Here is a 23,862-nt window from a genome sequence, read left to right on the forward strand (position 1 = left end):
AGATGAGGGTTCGAGGTGGGTGCGAGCAGGAGGGGATGTTTTGGGCTTTATTTGGAAGCCCCTATTGACACCATCAGTCTATTATTCCACTCTCAAGTAGTAATTCAGGTTTGCCCCGTTCTCTGCGCTCACATCAACACTTTCTGAGGCAGCATATTCTCTCTACTTGCCTACAGATGCAAATAAAAACAGGTTCACTCTCATCTGTAGAGTCCCAAATCAGGTGATTAAAAAGTATGGGACTGTATGACGGTATGCCTAACCAGAGATCTGTATACAAAACATTAGGAACAGCTTCCTAATACTGAGTTGCACCCCCCCCCCCCCCCTTTGCCCCCCATTTGCCCCCAGAACAGCCTCAATTTGTCAGGGCATGGACTCTATAAGGTGTCGAAACCGTTCCACATGGAGGCTGGCCCACGTTAACTCCAATGCTTCCTACAGTTGTTTCAAGTTGGCTGGATGTCCTTTGGGTGGTGGACCATTCTTCATACACACGGGAAACTGTGAAAAACGTGCAGCATTGCGGTTCTTGACACAAACCGGTTCTACCATACCCCGTTCAGAGGCACTTAAATCTTTTGTATTGCCCATTCACTCTCTGAATGGCACACATACACAATCCATGTCTCAAGGCTTAAAATTCCTTCTCTAACCTGTCTCCTCCCCTACACTGATTGAAGTGGATTTAACAAGTGACATCAATAAGGGATCATAGCTTTCACCCAGATTCACCTGGTCAGTCTATGTCATGGAAAGAGCACGTGTTCTTAATGTTTTGTATACTCTGTGTATAATGATGAGATGCTCATGTCTCCGCCCTAACAATGGGAGTCGTTGTCCCAAAGGTGGGAAGGCAGGCGACAACCTTAGGTCCAAAATAAGCCCATAGAAACACATTGGGCTTATTTTGGACAGATTTAGTGGCCTCTTACTCTCTGGCCGAACTAATAGTGAACAATGGCAACTTGGCGACAGAGAGGCCACTATTGTGCAACATACTGTATGAAGAAAGGAATGCAGCTGTTATGTAGCCTACCACATGAACGGGTCAATTTTTAGCCCTCTAAGAAGAAGAAGACCCTCTATCTTGAGCCATAAGAGGTCATTAACATTGTGACCTTACTGGTGGGGGCCTTCAAAGACTTGGTCACTGGTCAAGAGAACTATCTCCATAATGACTTTTAAATTCAGTTCCCCCCTGGAACATATTGGTAACGAGGGACAATTAGTGGCTAAGGAAGTATTGAGAAGAGTCCAGGTAATATGGATCTTGGATGGCCCTTACTGTTCTCAAAGACATCATGATTTCATGGCATGCATCCATTCAACCTTGGATACATTTTTGCCATTTATTAGAACCATGCACTTTTAAGTTGAGTTTATTTCCTTCATTGCTAGCTACAGTATCATTTTCATTTAAATGTTGGACGCCTAAGTTATTAGTAAAAATGAAAGTATTGTGAATGAGGATGGAAGGCTAGTAGGCCTACCGTTGCACTTCTCACTTTTAAGTCAGCAGCACAAGGCTGCAGTGACCACCCCACTGCGAAAGATGAAGGTGGTGTAGTATTCAAAGCAAATGCAACTGATAGAGGAGCATGTTTTATGCACTGAGGTATAACAGATATTTTGATATAATGAAGAGATACCTATGTCTTCAACCTAACAATGGGATTCGTTGTCCACAGAGCAGAACAGCAGGCTGTCAAGTTCCCGCCTATTCCTCTCATTAGTATTTTTTTGTCTCATTTAAATTTTTTGGTGTGTTTTAGATCGGCTTTAATATTGCATATTTATTGTAGGTTCTATTCATTTAATTGTTTTCATAATATACTTTTTTTCCTCTACCCTACCATCCCTACTCTAATTGGAGTAAACTAACAGACAACAATTATTCTACTGCTACTTACAGCTATTTCACTCACATCTACGGTACCTGTAATTAAATAATTATACAAACAGTATATTCCTAATTTCCTCTTTCTTCAAGTGTTGGATTTTCACCCACAGCGCCAATCCACCATTCATTCTGATCTTAACTCCAACCCTCCCATGTCCACAGATTAACCCATATTTCCCAGTATAATGCCATTTTGCTATTTCCTTTTGCAATACATCCCTCCATTTTACTATGATGTCTTATGAGGGTCCTGAACCTCCCTATTTGTAACATTTCTACTGATGTTGCCCTAAAAAAAATTAACTTTACCCAAGAGTATAATGATATTTCCAATTGACTGATCATCGTAGTTTTTCAGATCCCCTAACAATACAGTTTCCAGGTCCATCTGAACCCTCATATTATGACATAACCTTTCCTGAACCTGACTCCAAAAGAGACACTGATGGACAGTACTAGAAAATCAGTGGAGGCTGCTGAGGGGAGGACAGACCATAATAATGGCTCAAACTGAGCAAATGGAATGGCATTTGATACCATTCCACCTATTCTGCTCCAGCCATTACCAAGCGCCTGTCCTCCCCAATTAAAGTGCCAGCAACCTCCTGTGCAGAAAATATGTTCTATTGATTCTGTTTCGTCGTGGCAGAGTCTGCAGAAGGCTGACTGTTCAATGCCCCATATATTGAGCAATCTTTTGTGGCTAAACTTTTATATAATAGCTTAAATTGAATCTCATTATTTGGATACTTTTTTGAATTTCAATGAGAGGTGTTGACGTCAACCGCCTAGTGTTCAATGGAGAGAGACGCTATGCTACAAGCCTCTTTCCATGAACATGCATAGCCATCTCGAGACAACTCCGATATAAAGTACACTCGTAACAACCTAAGCATTTCGAAACGTATATTTGATCAAATAGTAGTAGTAAATAAGCCATAAGAAAATATGATATCTGTGCTTCTGTAACTTTCTCACTCACCATTTTTATTTGTCAAATGGCGGTCAAGCATCGATCACCAGAATAAGACCCTTGATATTATTTTGAAAGGAGCATCAAGATCACTGTGCACTTTCACCACCCTGTGAAGTTCATCATAATTTATTTAATCTGTAGCCTAATAAACGGCATGCTTTCCTGAGTGGTAGTGGGAGGACCACACACCATATCATCGCATGACTCCAAGTTTACTTCGATGTGAGTGTTATTATTCAATATTTGCGCATAAAGGCGTTTCTACCGCCATTTCTCGCGTAATTGATTTTACAGACACAAAAAGATCATACAGTGTAACTTTACTCGCATAAAAACTGTGGATGGACCATTCAAACATGCCCAATATCTTCTGCTGTGAGTGATGAAAAAAATAATCCGCGAAAATTATTTGAATAATTCAATGGATGTTTTGTGCACAACGGTGATGACTAAAGTGTTTTAATAGGAATGTTCTAATCTGATTTGTGGCCGTGTACGGAAATTGTCTTTCTGGACCGGGTGTCAGTTAAACTGAAGTTTGACCAGTGGAGGCTGGTGGGAGCTATAAAAGGATGGGATCATTGTAATGACTGTAATGGAATTAATGGAACGGAGTCAAACAATAGCTCCTCCCACCAACCTCCACTAGTTAAACTTCAGTACCATGTAGGAGCAGTCTGACCGGAACCCTGGCCCCTCGGTTTTAATCAATGTCATATATAAACCCTGGATTGCCAATTTTATGTATTGGCCATTGAGAGGCTTTGAAGCCACCGGTCAGCCATATTGGTACTCTCTAGTAGGAGCAGTCCTCCATAAATATAAATGGAATTCTACAGTATTTCAATTAAATGTTTCAAAGACAAAATTACATATATTTAAGTATGTATTTTGTTTTAGTAGGGACAGTAACATTAGTATTCTCTAAAAAAATACTTTAAGAAAAATGTTTTTATATATTTTCTCATTTTTATGTTTAGCTCACATAATGTAATTTAAAAGTATGCATTAAGGTGTCTGTAATAGAATAAACGTGTCAAAAACGAATGTAGACATTAATAAATGCATTTCTATGGCTTCCAAAATATGTTTTACAACTGAGGAGTTCAAGATGGCTGCGCGGTGGCTTCAATACAGTGACCCATATTAGTCATCCAGGGTTTATACCTATCAATGTTTTTTATCACGTAATCGACAAGGAAAAAAACCTCACCAGCTGGAGCCTTTAAGACTACCGGTTTTCAGATTTTGCCTTCAAAATAAAAGTCTGCGGTAAAACGCTATGTGTATGATAAACTAATCTGTAAAATGTAAATGTAAATGTAATCCATATTTTTTGCAGCTTTGCATAGCGCATAATGTTAACATTTTGTACAAAAACAAATCAATTATAACTACATGGAGGAAAAATCTAAACTAAAGAGAAGGTGGAGCACATTGAGAAATGGTAGGAGCTTAAGTAAATGAACGTCAAGAACATAATAATAATATACTGGGGTTTTTTTTGTACATCATTATTTTAATGGTATGATTCTTGTTTATTTACTGGTGCTATTTTTCAATGATGCAATTTTGAAACGTAATGTTTAAGAAAAGTCTTACTGTATTTTTGTTATATTGCACAAACAAATTGCACTGTACAGGAAAAACAATCGATTGTGTGTCCATAAAACTAGGTTCCAGTCTACTCACTAGAGTCCCTAGAATACAAAACAGGTGAGTTTGAATAAAAAGCTAGGTCATGCTGGACTTTTACTGTGGTCAAACAGCTTAAAATGGGGTGCCTGGACACTATACGGTTCAAATATAGCAGGGGTGTCAAACTCATTTTAGCTCAGGGGCCACATGGAGGAAAATCTATTCCCAAGTGGGCCGGACCGGAAAAATCATGGTATATATAACTTAAAAACAACAACTTCAGATTGTTTTCTTTGTTTTAATACGATCAACATACAACATAAAGCTGGAGCCTGAGGACAGTGTGTCCAGAATAGTACAAGCACAACATCACTATTAATCATAAAACACGTCAAGTTTATTTGAAAATTCTAAAGAAAAAGAACACACAAACACACAATGCCTCAGTGATTAACAGAACTGTTTCACAGATCACAGAACTATATCAGGGTGTCATTTCTCAGGCAGAAATGTAGATAAAAATAATGAAATCCTGTTCCCCAAACAAGTGCAAGAACCACAGAGTCAAGAATAGGTTAAATATACAAATAAAATAAAAGCAATTAAAAACAATAGCACATCAACATAAAAACATATAAACATAAAGATGGAGCCTGAGGACAGTGTCCAAAAGCACAACATCACTATTAATCATAAAACACCTCAAGTTATTTTAAAGTTCTGAGGACAAAGAACACACAAACACACAATGCCTCAGTGATTAACAGAACTGTTTCACAGATCACAGAACTATATCAGGGTGTCATTTCTCAGGCAGAAATGTAGATAAAAATAATGAAATCCTGTTCCCCAAACAAGTGCAAGAACCACAGAGTCAAGAATAGGTTAAATATACAAATAAAATAAAATCAATTAAAAACAATAGCACATCAACATAAAAACATATAAACATAAATCTGAAAGCGTTGCTCAAACTCCCGTAACAGTCCCGTTATTTTATCTTTGAACCGCTTCATGTCTGCCACATGTTGGGTCGCGCACACATTTTTCAGACAGGGGAAGTGAGCTGCATCACCACCGGCAAGTTGCGTCTCCCACAATGACAGCTTCAACTTGAAAGAACGTATGCTGTCATAATACTGCGTGACAACTTTGTTGCGCCCTTGCAGCTGTTTGTTCAAGTTATTCAGGTGCTCTGTTACATCCACCATAAATGCAAGGTCCTGCATCCATTCTGCGGAATGAAATTCTAACACTGGTTTGCCCTTTTCTTCCATGAACTGTTCAATTTCTTCTCGTAAATCAAAGAAACGCCTCAGCACAGCACCTCGGCTTAACCATCTTACCTCAGTGTGGTATGGCAGGCCATAGATGTGGTCTTTCTCTCTGAGAAGGCTGTCAAACTGACGGTGATTCAGGCTTCTGGATCGGATGAAATTAACAGTTTGGATGACCACCTTCATGACGTTATCCATCTTTAATGACTTGCAACACAAAGCCTCCTGGTGCAAAATACAGTGAAAAGTCAAAAAATCACATCCTCCATTTGCAGATTGCACTTTCTCTCTGAACTTTGTCACAACGCCTGCTTTTTTCCCGATCATTGAGGGCGCACCATCTGTAGCCAGGCTGACAGCGCGGGACCAGTCCCCTCCGACCCTGTCCAGCGCGCCGACGAGTGCGGTAAAAATATCAGCTGCTGTCGTTGTATCTGTCATCGGCACCAACTCCACGAACTCCTCGGTGACGGTCAATGTGTCATCAACTCCGCGGATGAAAATGGGCAGTTGTGCAACATCTGTAATGTCCGTACTTTCATCAATTGCAACCGAAAACGCAATAAATGACTTTACTTTTTGCTTCAACTGGCTGTCCAAATCCACTGAAAGATCGGAAATCCTGTCTGCAACTGTGTTTCTTGTCAGGCTGATATTTGCAAAAGCCTGCCGCTTTTCAGGGCACACAATCTCCGCTGCCTTCATCATGCATGTTTTTACAAATTTACCCTCACTAAATGGTTTTGAAGCCACTGCAATTTCATTAGCAATGAGGTAGCTAGCTTTCACTGCAGCATCACTGATGTCTCGGCTGTGAGTAAACACAGACTGCTGTTTCTTCAGACCCGCCAACAGTTCATTCACCTTCTCTCATCTCCGCTGTCCTTGAAAGTTGTCATATTTGTCGGCATGAAGACTCACATAGTGGCGACGAAGGTTATATTCTTTCAGCACTGCAACATGCTCTGAACACACCAAACATACAGCTTTCCCATTCAATTCTGTGAATAAATAGGATGACCATTTTTCTTGGAACACTCTGCACTCTGCGTCCACTTTTCTCTTTTTTGACAGAGACATATTGGGGCAATGAGGGTGCCAAAGCACATAATGTTAAAAGTAGAAGCCGTAATAAATATCGCGGGCAAAACAAAGTAGCTCATTGGCTGCACGTGCTTGACCTACTTGCTCTGCCCCGGTATAAACAGTTTGCTTGCTTAACACAATTGCTATTGCGCCATCCAGTGGACGCAATTGGAACAGCAGTTTATTTTATTGAAAAATTGCAGCGCATTTTTATACTTTACAAAAGTATTATTATTTTTTATTTATTTTTTTATCATCTCGCGGGCCGGATTAAACCCGTTTGCGGGCCTGATCCGGCCCGCGGGCCGGACGTTTGACACCCCTGAAATATAGCAATGTGTCATAGGACACATTGTCATACCAAAAATATACAACATAGTACAATATGTTTATTCAAAAAGTCAAGAGAGATGCAATTAAATTTGGCCCAAAAAGCATACTTTATTCATAACAAATATCACAATGAAGTTAATTAATCAAATTGATCATCAACAGTTACACAGAAGTTTCAAATTATATGCATGATCAGGGTTCAGGATATCAGCTCATGAAATACACCAAACAATCTCAGCACCATAGTACATGTGCAGGTTACACCAATTAATCACATCATTGCAGATTTATCTTCTTTTGACAATGTACAATGGTGAACACCTTATTTCAAGGTGTTCACCATTATACTCATTGAATCTGATCTACAGTGCCTTCAGAAAGTATTCAAACTGCTTTCTTTTTTCCACGTTTTGTTGTGTTACAGCCTACATTTAAAAGTGATTAAATTGAGATTCTGTGCCACTGATCTACACACAATACCCCATAATGTCAAAGTGGAATTTTGTTTGTATTTTTATTTAATTTTTTATTAATACAAAATGAAAAGCTGAAATGTCTTGAACCAATAAGTATTCAACCCCTTTTTTATGGCAAGCCTAAATAATTTGCTTAACAAATTGTATAAAAAGTTGCAATAATAGTGGTTAACATGATTTTTAAATGACTACACCATCTCTGTACCCTACACATATTGGACAGTAGAGAGAAAAACATGCTACCCGTCTCTGCTAAAGTCCTCAATCGAATATTGAATTTCAAGCACAGATTCAACCACAAAGACCAGGGAGGTTTTTCAATGCCTCGCAAAGAAGGGCACTGATTGGTAGATGGGTAAAAAAATTAAAAAGCAGAAACCTTTGAGCATGGTGAAGTTATTAATTAGGCTTTGGATGGTGTATTAATACACACAGTCACTACAAAGATATAGGTGTCCTTCCATCTCAGATGCAGGAGAGGAAGGAAACTGCTCAGGGATTTCACCATGAGGCCAATGGTGAACAGTTACATAGTTTAATTGTTGTGATATGAGAAAACTGAGGATGGATCAACAACATTGTAGTTACTCTACAATACTAACCTAAATGACACAGTGAAAAGAAGGAAGCCTGTACAGAATAAAATATTTCAAAACATGCATCCTGTTTGCAACAAGGCACTTAAGTAATTCTGCAAGAAATGTGGCAAAGAAATGAACTTTTGGTCCTGAATACAAAGTCTTATGTTTGGGACAAATCCAACACAACACATCACTGAGTACCACACTTCATATTTTCAAGCATGGTGGTGGCTGCATCATGTTATGGGTATGCTTGTCATCAGCTAGGGATATTTGGGGGGGATAAAAATAAACTGAATACAGCTATAAGCACAGGCAAAATCCTAGAGGAAAACCTGGTTCAGTCTACTTTCCAACAGACACTGGGAGACAAATTCACCTTTCAGCAAGACAACAACCTAAAACACAAGGCCAAATCTACACTGGAGTTGCATAATGTTCCTGGATGGCCTAGTTACAGTTTTGACCTAAATCGGCTAGAAAATATATGGCAAGATTTGAAAACGTCTGTCTAGCAATATCAACAATCAACTTGACAGAGCTTGAAGAATTCTAAAAATAATATTTGGCAAATATTGTACAATCCAGGTGTTCAAAGCTCTTAGAGACTTACTCAAAAAGACGCCGCCAATGGTGCTTCTACAAAGTATTGACTCAGGAGTGTGAATACTTACAGTACCAGTAAATAGTTTGGACACACCTACTCATTCAAGGGTTTTTCTTTATTTTTACATTGTAGAATAATAGTGAAGACATCAAAACTATGAAATAACACATCCTGTAGTAACCAAAGAAGTGTTAAACAAATCAAAATATATTTTATATTTGAGATTCTTCAAATAGTCACCCTTTGCCTTGATGACAGCTTTGCACACTCTTGGCATTCTCTCAACCTTGAATGAGTAAGTGTGTCAAAACTTTTGACTGGTAGATATTTCTGTATTTCATTTTCAATAAATTTACAAAAATGTATAAAAACATGTTTCCATTTTTTCATTATGGGGTATTGTGTGTAGATGGGTGAATTTTTTATATATTTAATCCATTTTGAATTCAGGCTGTAACACAACAAAATGTTGAATAAGTCAAGGGGTATGAATACATTCTGAAGGCACTGTAATGTCCAGGCACCTCACTTTAAGTTGTTTGAACACAGTAAAAGTCCAGCAACACTTCTTATGACCTAGCTTTTTGTTCAAACCCATCTGTTTTGTATTCTAGGGACTCAAGTGAGTAGACTGGACACAGGTTTTATATACACACAATGGATTGTTTTTCCTGTACAGTGCTATATTTGTACCATATAGTGTCCAGGCACCCATTTTTAAGCTGTTTGACCAGGCCAGCAACACTCCATATTATTCAGAGCCCCATGAAATGACACCATATATAGATTCTACAGACCTTACTGAGTACACTCCAGCCCACTTTTACATTGGCACAAATAATAGTTTTTTCTCTATAAGCCAATATGTAATGGCAATACAGCAGTGGAGGCTGCTGAGGGGAGGACGGCTCATAATAATGGCTGGAACGGAGTGTTCTTTCCAGACAGAACACTCTGTTCCAGCCTATATTATGAGCAGTCCTCCCGCCAGCAGCCTCCACTGATATACAGTGATTTGCATTGGGGGCATTTATTTGACCTCGGAACATGTTTTAAAACCAAACATTTATGCAAATGTCACCTAAATATGAAAAAATATGAATAATTGTTCATGTTTAGACAATTATTTTTCATACATCATTAATAAATACAGGTTAATGACTTTTATTAGGAAAATGTATGACATAATGTGACCCAGAAGTACATCTTAAGTGTTGTTGACAAGTAACTGATAGCCCAGTAAGGCTGTTGGCATGAAGTAGGAATAAATATATTTAAATAGTGGAGTATGGTAGTTATTATTATTATTATAGTTATGTTTTCTTTTTTTTAGTGTAGTGTAAGATGGTATGGTATTTAAAATAAAAAAATTAAGCAAAGTATAAGGGAGTTATACTCCAGTCTAGTAGGTGGCGGTAATGTAACATTTATTGGATGCCAACCGCCGTAAAACCTAATCGAAGAGGAAAGCGCTGTTTCTCAGGTCAACTAACTAGCTGCTCTGGTAGTGATTAACAAAAGGGAGAAAGTAAGTACAACATTCTGGTACTTCAGTATTTGATACGTCAATGCAATTAGCTGGAGGTTTACAAGCTAACGTTAGCTGTGAGACATTATTTAAGTTGTTTACTGTGGATAGCTAATATTGATTTGGGTAACACCAACAAGCTAGCTAGGTAGCTAACGACTATCTCTAACGTTCCTTATCAGAGAAGTACACCCGTGTTGGTGACCTAGCCAGTTAGAAAGCTAGTTTGTCTTGATCTGCATTCCTCATTTTTGTCTGTTAGCGAGCTACCGTTACTATACTGTAGGTCACTACACTCACTGTCGCGCATTACTTAGACTGCTTGGCAAGTGCCAACCTGCCAAACTTTGCAATGTATGGGCATGCCTTTATTTGTTAAGTCCAGGATTCGAGATATGTTAGACCAGGGGTACTTAAGTACTATTTTAGAAGGCCCGGTCACTCTTATCCTAGCTAAGTGGTAGCCCAAAGGCCGGCAGATATCGAGACGTTTAATCTAACCGTCCAAAGGGAATAGATGCAGCCGGCTATACACTCGCATCCCCCGTGTACCGGTTTTCGTTCTCCATAGAGCCTGCAAATGCGTCGACTTCCTCCTTAACTCGATTTAATGGCAAGAATGCGGGAAATATGCGTATTTTCTTTGCGAAACACGATTTTCCACCACCATGCTAAATCCTGATTTTGCGCCCCACATTCAGCCTGGGGTAAACAGGTTCCTGCAACCTGATTGGCTGAACGCAATAGCAACATCCGGGACTAGCATTCCTAGGCATAACCCATTATCCATGGTGGTGGAATGGTAGGCTTATTTCCCGCTTTTTTTCTGCCTTCTCGCCATTAACGAGGAAATCGTCGGATTTGCAGCCTGAATGGAGAATGCTTTTTCAATACGAACCGGTCCACGTTGATACATGTATAGCTAGCTGCATGCATTCTCTGTGGACGGTAAGATGAAACGACTCAATGTGGCCATCTGCCGGCCTTTGGGTTAGCTAGATGGCAAAGGTCCAGATGGATATTTTAATTTATCAGTGTAGTAAGAAACCCCTACCTCGCAACAATGCGACCCCAAACTGTTCACTATTAACACATCTTGTTGGCTGATTTTATTTTTATGCAGTTTCAAAACTAATTTCCTGCAGTTTCACATTTTGCCATGGGGCTGAGAGAACATTTAGCAACTTTAAAGCACATTTCCTGCCATGTCTTGTGTATTGATATACTTGAGTAACCCCCCCCCCCCCCCCCCCAAAAAAAAAAAACAACATCAATAGGCCCCTGGGTATTTGACTTGGCAATGAGAACCACACGATTTAGATAGCTGCTTAGCCTAACTTACCTACCTAGCTAATATTGGTTAGTGGATCAGCTGGACATTTCTGACCGGTTATAATCAGTTCTGTCTGTCAGTGAATGACATAACAAAATAAAAACTGCCCTGCACTACCACATTTGTTCCTTTTTTTTGTCTGGACCCGCGGTCCGTTCTGGGTCAGAATACGGACCGCGATCCACCTATCAGAGTATGTGAGCGAAGCTGGAGCGGAGTGTGCCCAATTTCACTGTAGCATGGAGCGAGATTCCCAAAGGCTGGAACGTCGGTCTTCTCACCCTTTCCAATTTCGCTCCAGTAGCGCTCACTTCATGGCTCAGGGCATGCTCGGCCCAGCATGCATTTGTAGTCTACTTGTGTGCTGCTATAGCCCCTTGCTTTAGCTACTGTCATGGAGTTCGCTAAATGTTTTCATAAAGAAACTGATAAAACACACAGGTGCAACATCAAGGTGACTTACAAAGATGAGGACCAAGAGAGGTAGTGCAGTGATCTAGTGTCCACAACTAAAAAATCATTGTGGAATGTGAAAAGACATGTTTCCCAAAAGCATGATGGTGTACTTACTACATGCACATGCTAAAATAAAGGAATGAGGTGGGTAGATAACTAAGTGTGTCATTGTAGCAAATTATTTATAGACAAATCAGAGCTCTTAACGTTTCATTCATTTTTGTTCTATCTATACAATAGGCCATCATTGATTTTGGCCCAATTGGCCTGGCATATTCCCACGTTCAAGGAGCTTTCTGTTTTGATTGGGTTATTTAGCCTAAAAACCTTTTTAGGCCTACCTAAAAATAAAAAAACAACTCTACATCTCTGCCCAGCCTGGCAATAGTGGCCAAAGGGGTGTTTAGCATTCCCAGTGGCTCTGCAAGTGTGGCGAGGATATTCTCCGCTGCGGGCCTGCTCTCAAGGCACCATTGCATGAGCCTGAAGCCACAGACTGGCCAAACTCGTGTTTCTAAAAATGAATTCATAAGTCATTTTTAGTTTAATTTCTATTTAATTCTTAGTAAGTCACAGCCTATATGCACAATTTATAGACTATAATGATTTAATACAACAAAATGTTTAAATACTGAGCCCTTTATGTCCCTACCAGCCTAGTGTGTCGCACTCGCAAATGTATTTCTTTGTAGGCTATGGCCTTGAAATAATTGAAATAATATAGCCTAAATAATTCCTTCTTTTTTTCTCTGCCTCCCTGTGTGGCTCCTGACCTACTTAGTGTTTATATGCTATTTAATATGACATGTAGCCTATTTGAAATGATGAGCACTTCTTACATTCAACTTTTCATGTTTATTAAAATACTTTTCATTCAAATCATATGGTTTGGTTTCAATACTTAAAAACCAAATGGTAGGTCCAGGTAGTCACAATAATAGTTGGGTGTTGGTTCAATTGTGATTTTATTGAATGGAGCGAATTTTGAGCTTCATTTTTTTAAACCTGTGAGCGCGGAGCGGTTGGAAAGGACGTGGAGCACCCTTGCGCACTGCTCCATGAGCGATGAGCGGCATTTCTAACCTCTCAACTCTGCTCACAAACTCTGCCACCTATTGAGTATGGCTTGCGTTAGACAGCTGTGTCTGCCACCTTAGCTGAATAAAACCTTTTAATTTGATCTCCCCTTACCCCACGACACATGATATGCAGGGTTTCCATTAGCCGGTAATAGCAGTCTTTTGGCCACTTTTTTTTGGGGAAAAGCCGATTAAATAAATCGCCAGCCAATTGTCCGAAAAAAAGAAGAAGAAAAAAAACAGTTGATGGAAATACATTTAGCTGGTCTATTGGTCAATTTGCATCATTTAGTGGAATTCAATTGGTGGATGAGTATTTTCATTAATCGTTACGTTTATCACACGAGCACAGCATATAGAGCGGACAGTCTGTCAGACAGCGCAAGAGCTGCTGCTACAACTTCTCAAACAGCTCATTAGTTGCTGCTGGAGTGAAACGTGCTGTTATAAGCCCAATCATTAGGTAACAATTCTAAATGCAATCACGTGTTAACCTCTACGGGATCGGTGTCATGTATATGGGACAGTTGAGCTAACGTGTGCTAATGTGATTAGCATGACTGTTGTAAGTAACAGCTAACCTTCCAGGACATAGTCATGTCTTATATGGGCAGAAAGCTTACATTCTTGTTAATCTAACTGCACTGTCCAATTTACAGTAGCTATTACAGTGAAAAAATACCATGCTATTGTTTGAGGAGAGTGCACAACAACAAAAACTTATCACGGCAACTGGTTTGATACATTCACCTCTGAAGGTAAATAATGTACTTACATTCAGCAATCTTGCTCTGATTTGTCATCCTAAGGGTCCCAGAGATTATCATTATTATATGCCATTTAGCAGATGCTTTTATCCAAAGCGACTTACAGTCATGCGTGCATACATTTTTGTGTATGGGTGGTCCCGGGGATCGAACCCACTACCTTGGCGTTACAAGCGCCGTGCTCTAACAGCTGAGCTACAGAGGACCACCAGAGATAAAATGTAGCATAGTTTTGTTGGATAAAATCAATTTTTATATTCAAATGTAGGAACTGGGTTGTACAGTTGAACCCCTGCTGTCTCTGGCTCCCCACCCACCCCGCACGGCCATCTAGATGTGTGAAAGTTAGTGTATAAGCTAATGATCCATCATGTATGACATTCCTGGGAGTGTGTAAACGTACATTTTCTATTACCATATCACTTTTCTATGTTCTCTATAGTTGTGTACATATATGTATAATTTGACCAATTCGGCACATTTTGGCAGACTTGTTACAAAATAGTCCAGTATTGCAATGGTTCACTGAATCAATCTGAAACTTTGCACACACACTGCTGCCATCTAGTGGCCAAAATCTAAATTCCGCCTAAACTGCAATATTATATTGTGGCCTTTCTCTTGCATTTCAAAGATGACGGAACAAAAAAATAAATAGAAAACACTTTTTTCTTTTACCAGATCTAATGTGTTATATTCTCCTACATTAGTTTCACATTTCCACAAACTTCAAAGTGTTTCCTTTCAAATGGTATCAAGAATATGCATATCCTTGCTTCAGGTCCTGAGCTACAGGCAGTTAGATTTGGGTATGTCATTTTAGGCAAATAGAGAAAAAAAAGGGTCAGATCCATAAGAGGTTAAAAACAGTTTTGATGGCAACAATTAAAAAGGGCTAGGCCTACTATTTATTTCTCAACTGGTAATTGAAGTGTGCTTCCCATTCAAGTGCATGTAATAGTCATATTAGCAACCCACGCTAGTTGTTGCATCTTTAGATCTCCCCTCTTTCAAAATTTCTAACGGATATTTTCATCTCTGTCACATGAAACCGCTCGCAGTGCGGTGCGCTTTTGACAATGTGTTGGTGCGCTTATGCCCGGTGTTTTCCCGCCAATTGTATTATGGAACAAACATTTGCACGTCGCCTACTGCCTGTGCTCATTGCTGCGCTTATAACGTGAAGAAATAAATTGATCAACATTTTAAGTTAATCTTCTGATCTATTGCATCAGCCTTATTGCTTTTATCGTCCCACAACTGTCCCAGAGTCTGTTTGGAATAGGCCATTTCTTTCTCGCACAAAACGACAAGCTGACCAATAGAATGTCAACTTTTCTACTATAGGGGATATTAGATTGACATAGGCTAGTGATTTTGCTGTTCGTTACTCGTCTTGTTGGCTGAGGAAAAGTAAATGTGGCAGTTATTCTATCGTCAAAGTGCGCATCGGAATTCGGTAAGAAGGACACACACCGTTGCATGTTCTGTTAAGATGAATAACCATAATGTAAATGTGATTTCTGTCATTCTGAGCACCGTGGGTGCGACCCTAATTGGGTTATGGGTCCAGTAAATTCCTCAAATGCCCATTAAATTAAAATGCTGCCGGAAACCCTGATATGATATATAAATACTAGGGCTGCCTAGTGTAATTGCAACATTTACAATGAGTAGGCTATACATACAGCTGCACGGACTCCGCTTCATGTAGACATGAGTTATATTAGCTATGATTTCATAACTCCAAAGACTACGCTTATTATTTAAAATCGATGCCTTTGTTTCATTGCAGAAAAGAAAGTTGCTAGTTACTAGTAATGGTGTGGGTGAACATATGGTTTATTAAATTAGTCAATATATATTTCATACCAGTGACCTATTTATCTTTTAGTTAATTTCATGTCTATTTTGCCATTTCAGAGATGCAGTCGCAGGTAAATCACAACTTCCACCCAGAGAGTGAGGTGAACATCAACAAGCTGGTGAACATCAAGCTGACTGCATCCTACACATACCTCTCCCTGGTATGATCTATATAATATGTATATACAAAATATTAAGAACACCTGCTCTTTCCATGACAGACTGACCAGGTGAATCCAGGTGAAAGCGATGATCCCTTATTGATGTCACTGGCTATTTTCTCCTCTGTGCTCCTGCATGTTATAAAAACATGTGATCTGTTGATGTTACTGACCTGTTTTTATCCAATGTGTATTTCATGTTTTATTTCTCTGTTCTCTCCTAGGGGATGTATTTCGACAGGGACGACGTGGCTTTGCCCAGCTTCTCTAGTTTTTTCCTGGAGTGCTCTGTGAAGGAGAGGGTGCAAGCAGAGAAATTGCTGGAATACCAGAATATGAGAGGTGGTCGCGTTCTCCTTCAGACCATCGCTGTAAGTCACTATTTCTCCCCGGTTAACTACAAAACATGCTCACTCCTATTTTGCTTTTAAGGCCTTTGTACCTGAGACTGGCAGCTGAATTTACTGTCCTGGAATTGCCCTCTCCCTCACTATCATCATTTACCCATGTATAGGGCCCTATAAAATCAGTTAAATGTTTGGCCTGATTCAGTTTTTCCCCAAATTCCGATTTTCTCCATTTTTGTTTTCCCAGGACCATTTTTTCAATTTTTGTTTTCAGGTTTGATCGCAAAATCATTTTTTTTTTTCTAGAACATCCAGTTTTGTTGTTTTTCTAAGTCTACAACAATGCTTAAATCACATCAGGGGACCACTTTTGAGATCTGAGAAAAATGTAAGAAATGTAGTTACCCAGGTAGGCATTGGCCTTGCTCTGGCACCCCAATGGTGGAACAAGCTCCCTCACGACGCTAGGACAGCGGAGTCACTCACCACCTTCCGGAGACACTTGAAACCCCACCTCTTTAAGGAATACCTGGGATAGGATAAAGTAATCCTTCTACCCCCACCCCCCCCCCCCCCCCCCCAAAAAAAAAAAAAAAAAAAAAACATTTTGTAAAGTGGTTATCCCACTGGCTATAAGGTGAATGCACCAATTTGTAAGTCGCTCTGGATAAGAGCGTCTGCTAAATGACGTAAATGCAATGCCCACCAGCCAGAGACCATTGTTTGGTTACCAGTGTTTCTGTAGTGCTCATGTGATTGCAGGGTTTGCAGAACAAATGGCCACGGGATTAATGAAAATAATCATGATATCCTTCTGCCAGGTAGGCATTGGCAACTTTGTAGTTAACATTTAATTGATAAGGTTTTTGGGAAAGCCTTTCCATCCACCAGCAGACAATTAGCGTTATCGCTAATGGCTATGAAAAGCGTAGACTAGGCATATGCTCGCACCGCACACAACACACAGAATCACATGCTTTCTGTTCATGTCTTATTAACCGAACGAGTCCCACCGTGACGCTGGCACGATTTTGACTTCTAACCCCTTTTAAACATCTTCTGCATCCATTGGTACCAACCATTAGTTCGTGTAAATAACGGGGGCTGAGCTAGAGCGGTGTTTGTAAAACAAGGGTGGATCCCGAAGGGGCCCAGGGCCAGGTATTTTTACAAAAACGTCTACAGAGTCCGAATGGTTTGTGCTTTTAGTAGTTTGTAGCTATGTATGAAAAACTGAGACTGTCACAAACACGCACATGTAACATGTTTTGCTCTGACGTTCACAAGCTACACAAGAAACGTTAGAAGATCATAGGAAATCCAAGGACATAGTGTCTATAATACTGTAATAAGCTCACTTAGTTGCTGTCACAAACTCCACACAGTTGTCACTGACTAGTTGGATATTCATTTTCCAGTGAGCAAACAATTTCAATACATACAGCACTCAAATAAATTCATTTTTTTCGTGTTTTTGCTTTGGCGGACCTTGTTTTTTTAAATTGACATTTGTCAATTAAAACTCATGAATGCAAATGTTTGTCATTGTTTTGTGTTCTACTTGTAGCCCAGGTTGTCCTGAAAATAAATGTTAAAACACTTCATTGTGAGGCTCCCGAGTGGCGCAGTGGTCTAAGGCACTGCATCTCGGTGCTTGAGGCGTCACTACAGACCCCCTGGTTCGATTCCAGGCTGTATCACAACCGGCCGTGATTGGGAGTCCCATAGGGCGGCGCACAATTGGCCAGCGTCGTCCGGGTTTGGCCGGTGTAGGCCGTCATTGTAAATAATACTTTTTTCTTAACTGACTTGCCTAGTTAAATAAAGGTAAAATAAAAAATATATAAGGGCTGGACATGCAAATAAATGAAAGTCAGATAAATCAAAAGCCAATTTTGCTGGGGTCTCGGGACTGATAGGGTTAACTTGGGCAAATTTAATGATTTATTATATATACATTTAGTTGATTTCCTACTAAGTTCAATACATTTTTGAATATTGTCGAGATCCCTCAATGCAAATTTCACGCTCTAATGTTCCAAGCCCTCTTCTTATCAGGGGAGCCATTTCCAGTGCGTTGTCAGGCATTGCCAACAGGGAGATCTCGTTAAATATGGATAGAATTCGTTAAAATTACTAAATGGCATTCACAGAATTTAAACGCTACAGCAATGCTCTTGTGAAAATTTAGAAATTTGAAAACTAGTGTTTCAGCATATATTATAACCACTACAAAGATGATGCTAGATAGCTAGCTTCTTCAAAAGACTTGACTGGTTAGCTAGCTAGCAGCAGAGCCTTCTGGCTAATATCATAGACTTTGTCTAACATTGTTTTACAAAGAAATAGGTCTATGTACTTGTCATGTTAGTTGAAGCTAACATTAGTTTACAAAATGATTGTTTGCTAAGGTGTATATTCGGTTGGCTTTGCTATCTAGCAAGCTGAGATCTTATTGCTCAAGTTGGTAATCCCGTTGTTTTGAAAACCGCTTGCTAGCCCTCGTCCAGTACATAACATGCAAATATCTAATGTTATCCTAGCTAGCTTAGTGTTACTTCTCTGTAGGGCTTTCCCTGACCCAAAAATATATTGGTTGTACGAAAGTAGTCTGTTCTTTCGACCAATCGATTGGTCTACATTTTAAAACGTGTATTTTTCCATATACAGTGCATTCGGAAAGTATTCAGACCCCTTCCCTTTTTCCACATTTTGTTACGTTAAAGCCTTATTCTAAAATGGATTCAATCAAAATGTCCTCAATCTACACACAATACCCCATAATGACAAAGCCAAAACCGTTTTTTAGAAATGTGTGCAAATGTATAAAAATAAATAAATACCTTATTAACATAATTATTCAGACCCTTTGCTATGAGACTCGAAATTTAGTTCAGGTGCATCCTGTTTCCAATTATCATCCTTGAGATGTTTCTACAACTTGAAGTCCACCTGTGGTAAATTAAATTGATTGGACATGATTTGGAAAGGCACACACCTGTCTATATCAGGTCCCACAGTTGACAGTACATGTCAGAACAAAAACCAAACCATGAGGTCGAAGGAATTGTCCGTAGAGCTCCGAGACAGGATTGTGTCGAGGCACAGATCTGGGGAAGGGTTTCAAAACATTTCTGCAGCATTGAAGGTCCCCAAGAACACAGTGGCCTCCATCATTCTTAAATGGAAGAAGTTTGAACCACCAAGACTCTTCCTATAGCTGTCCGCCCGGCCAAACTGAGCAATCGGGGGAGAAGGGCCTTGGTCAGGGAGGTGACCAAGAACCCGATGGTCACTGACAGAGCTCCAGGGTTCCTCTGTGGCGATGGGAGAATCTTTCAAAAGGACAACCATCTTTGCAGCATTTTACCAATCAGGCCTTTATGGTAGATTGGCCAGACGGAAGCCACTCCTCAGTAAAAGGCACATGACAGCCCACTTGGAGTTTGCCAAAAGGCAGCTAAAGGACTCTCAGACCATGAGAAACAAGATTCTTTGGTCTGATGAAACCAAGATTGAACTCTTTGGCCTGAATGCAAAGCGTCACATCTGGAGGAAACCTGGCACCATCCCTACGGTGAAGCATGGTGGTGGCAGAATCATGTTGTGGGGATGTTTTTCAGCATCAGGGACTGGGAGACTAGTCAGGATCTAGGGAAAGATTAACCGAGCAAAGTACAGAGAGATCCTTGATGAAAACCTGCTCAAGAGCGCTCAGGACCTCAGACTGGGGCAAAGGTTCACCTTCTAACAGGACAATGACCCTAAGCACACAGCCAAGACAACACAGGAGTGGCTTCGGGACAAGTCTCTGAATGTCCTTGAGTGGCCCAGCCAGAGCCCGGACTTGAACCTGATCGAACATCTCTGGAGAGACCTGAAAATAGCTGTGCAGCGACTGGATTTCTGCATGTATGTCAATACCACAGGAGTCCTCTTACATTTTGGGAACTTTAGTCCTGTTGATCAGTGCATCCCAAATGGAGGCAGCAAACAAGGTACCAGGCCAGCTGGGATTTACAACCTGATAGCAATATTTTTGGGACTATCAAGAAATGTATTGAGCTGCATCCATCTATTCTGCCAACAATGCCTTAATGTATGTAATGGAATGTTGAGTCAAATATAACCTATTTTTAAAACCTCTTATAAAGTGGAATGGAATGTGGAAGGTGCTAGAATGCATTGACTGTATTCCGTTTTAATGTTTGGATTCCGTTATTTCGTCAGCGTGTTCCTCAACGCGGATTTGTCAGGGCCCTACATGCAATTGTGATACCCAAGTCACTGTGCCTGTTTGACTACATTGCAGGAGAACTGTGAAGAATCACTAATATACAAATAACTTTGCTTGATGCATCCCAAATAACTACTCTGTGATCTAGATTAGCGGTTCTGGGCCTTGCCTTGCTCAAACTGATTCCTTGAAATGCGCTGTCTGTCTCTCTGTTTCAGAAACCCAGCAGGGAGGACTGGCGAAGTGGCCTGGAGGCCATCACCTTCTCCCTGGAGTTTCAGAAAACCCTCAACACGTCCCTCCTCGAGGTGCACCGTGGTGCCAATACTCACACTGACCCCCATGTAAGTCCATGATAATTATCCCATTGTGATTAATTGCTGTGCATATTTTAATGGATGTTTACAGTGTTATTAGATCAGATGTATATGATAGCTATGTATAACTGAAGCTCATAACAGCTATGTTGGTCTGTTAGTGATTTGAACAGATCAAATATGGAGAAGGAGGAACAGATCGAATGTTGAAGGAATACCTGCAGGATGCATCTACCAGTATGATATCAATGCTGTGCTGTGTCTGTTGCAACCGGGCATTACAATACAATCTTACTTCTAATTTACTTCCTCATTAGCTGTCTGACTTCCTAGAGCAGCACTTCCTGTCCGACAGCCACGACACCATCAAGAAGCTGGGCGACCATCTGGGCAGCCTGACCCGCCTCACTTCCTCTGAGACCCATGGCTCCATGGGAGAATACCTGTTTGACAAACACACCCTGTAAGACCCACAGCAAGAAGAGAGCACAGCTTTCAAACAGGGACTGGAGTCTGGAGAGTTGTGCTGGGCAGAACGTCCTAACTGTGCATGCATTTCCGTTACAAGTAGCACTAAAGTGTGATTTAGCAACAGAACCACATACCTCTTTTACAATACGTACAGAGAACAATGCAAGATAATGGAACAGTTGAATACCTCAATAACACCCATTTACCACTTCTGATGTGAACAGTGGTTACCACTGACAAAAGGTGTAATGGGTTCGCACTCAAATCTTTTTCACATAAAGCTTACTATTTGATGTTCTAAATTATTTTCACTGCATCAGGGATAGCGTACACAGACGTTTCGGCTTTACATCCTTCAGTGTGTAGGTACAGTTTTCTTTTAATTCAAAACAGCATTTTTAAAGAACAAACGATGAGCAGCAGGTGCTTCTAATCAGGGTTGCCACTCATCTGCCAATCAGGGATGTGTCTTTTCTGGCCTACTTGTATACAAATGAGTCACAAAGAAATACAGAATTATAGGGTATGGGAGCAGGCATGAAGGGCAACTCACAAATCAACCGCCCCAGGTGTCTGTTCACCTAAACAACCCTGGTGCTATAAGTCAACTTGGTTTCTGCCGTAGTTGATCAAGCATTCCAGCAATATATATGCTTCATTGTGTTGTGCATTCCTACATATTTATGAATCAATGCTGTGTTACACCTAGTTTCATTTTTAAAAAGCAGAATATCATTAAATATGTTCTGAAGGATTTAATCTAGTTGAATTTGAATAAAAGTAACACTACTGGTATAGATGGCGTTGTCTTATTTTGGGGGGGTCCTGGTATTCCTGGGTCACTGTCGAGCGAAGGTTTGTTTTACTTGCGACTGCCATACAGCCTGTGGTAGATTGTTATAAAAAAATGTTTAAGTATAACCGCAAAGAAAATATATACTACCAGTCAAAAGTTTGGACACACTTACTCATTCAAGGGTTTTTCTTTATTTTAAATTTTTTTGACATTATAGAATAATAGTGAAGACATCAAAACTATGAAATAACACATGGAATCATGTAGTAACCAAAAAAGTGTTAAACAAATCAAAATATATTTGAGATTCTTCAAATAGCCACCCTTTGCCTTGATGACAGCTTTGCACACTCTTGGCATTCTCTCAACCAGCTTCATGAGGTAGTCACCTGGAATGCATTTCAATTAACAGGTGTGTCTTCTTAAAAGTTAATTTGTGGAATTTCTTTCCTTAATGCGTTTGAGCCAATCAGTTGTGTTGTGACAAGGTAGGGGTGGTATACAGAAGATAGCCCTATTTGGTAAAAGACCAAGTCCATATTAGGGCAAGAACAGCTCAAATAAGCAAAGAGAAACGTCCATCATTACTTTAAGACATGAAGGGCAGTCAATATGGAACATTTCAATTTCAGTCACAAAAACCATCAAGCGCTATGATGAAACTGGCTGTCATGAGGACCGCCACAGGAATGGAAGACCGAGAGTTACCTCTGCTGCAGAGGATAAGTTCATTAGAGTTACCAGCCTCAGAAATCGCAGCCCAAATAAATGCTTCACAGATTTCAAGTAACAGACACATCTCAACATCAACTGTTCAGAGGAGACTGTGTGAATCAGGCCTTCATGGTCGAGTTGCTGCAAAGAAACCACTACTAAAGGACACCAATAATAGGAAAATACTTGCTTGGGCCAAGAAACACGAGCAATGGACATTAGACCGGTGGAGAGATTTTTGGTTCCAACCGCCGTGTCTTTGTGAGACGTGGTGTGGGTGAACGGATGATCTCTGCATGTGTATTTCCTATCGTGAAGCATGGAGGAGGTGGTGTTATGGTGTGGGGGTGCTTTGCTGGTGACACTGTGATTCATTTAGAATTCAAGGCACACTTAACCAGCATGGCTACCACAGCATTCTGCAGTGATACGCCATCCCATCTGGTTTGGGCTTAGTGGGACTATCATTTGTTTTTCAACAGGACATTGACCCAACACACCTCCAGGCTGTGTAAGGGCTATTTTACCAAGAAGGAGAGTGATGGAGTGCTGCATCAGATGACCTGGCCTGCACAATCCCCCGACCTCTATCCCAATTGAGATGGTTTGGGATGAGTCGGAACGCAGAGTGAAGGAAAAGCAGCCAACAAGTGCTAATATATGTGGGAACTCCTTCAAGACTGTTGGAAAAGCATTCCAAGTGAAGCTGGTTAAGAGAATGGCAAGAGTGCCAACACTTTTTTGGTTACGACATGATTCCATATGTGTTATTTCATAGTTTTGATGTCTTCACTATTATTCTACAATGTAGAAAATAGTAAAAATAAAGAAAAACCCTGGAATGAATAGGTTTGTCCAAACATTTGACTGGTACTGTAGGTCTGGAAAATTGTGAGTCAAAACCTATTCAGCA

General features: G+C 40.2%; 1 protein-coding gene across 1 annotated transcript; it reads left to right on the forward strand.

Annotated features, from left to right (window-relative positions):
• Nucleotides 1-10,318: 10,318 nt before the first annotated feature.
• Nucleotides 10,319-22,235, forward strand: LOC311138945 (ferritin, lower subunit-like). Its single transcript, XM_084173762.1, has 5 exons — nucleotides 10,319-10,405; nucleotides 15,964-16,067; nucleotides 16,292-16,438; nucleotides 20,870-20,995; nucleotides 21,286-22,235. Exons 2-5 carry the CDS (start codon nucleotides 15,966-15,968, stop codon nucleotides 21,433-21,435), a joined length of 525 nt encoding a protein of 174 aa, XP_084029888.1. The 5' UTR covers nucleotides 10,319-10,405; nucleotides 15,964-15,965; the 3' UTR covers nucleotides 21,436-22,235.
• Nucleotides 22,236-23,862: the final 1,627 nt, after the last annotated feature.

This window comes from Coregonus lavaretus, assembly GCF_964263955.1.
Source record: "Coregonus lavaretus genome assembly, chromosome: 1".
NCBI lineage: Eukaryota > Metazoa > Chordata > Actinopteri > Salmoniformes > Salmonidae > Coregonus > Coregonus lavaretus.

Bases quoted from the DNA above. Each gene is read 5' to 3' on its own strand.
- LOC311138945 (XM_084173762.1), top strand. From the start codon at position 15,966: ATGCAGTCGCAGGTAAATCACAACTTCCACCCAGAGAGTGAGGTGAAC. The intron at 16,068-16,291 runs GTATGATCTATA...GTTCTCTCCTAG, and splicing joins CCTACACATACCTCTCCCTG to GGGATGTATTTCGACAGGGA. The intron at 16,439-20,869 runs GTAAGTCACTAT...TCTCTGTTTCAG, and splicing joins TTCTCCTTCAGACCATCGCT to AAACCCAGCAGGGAGGACTG.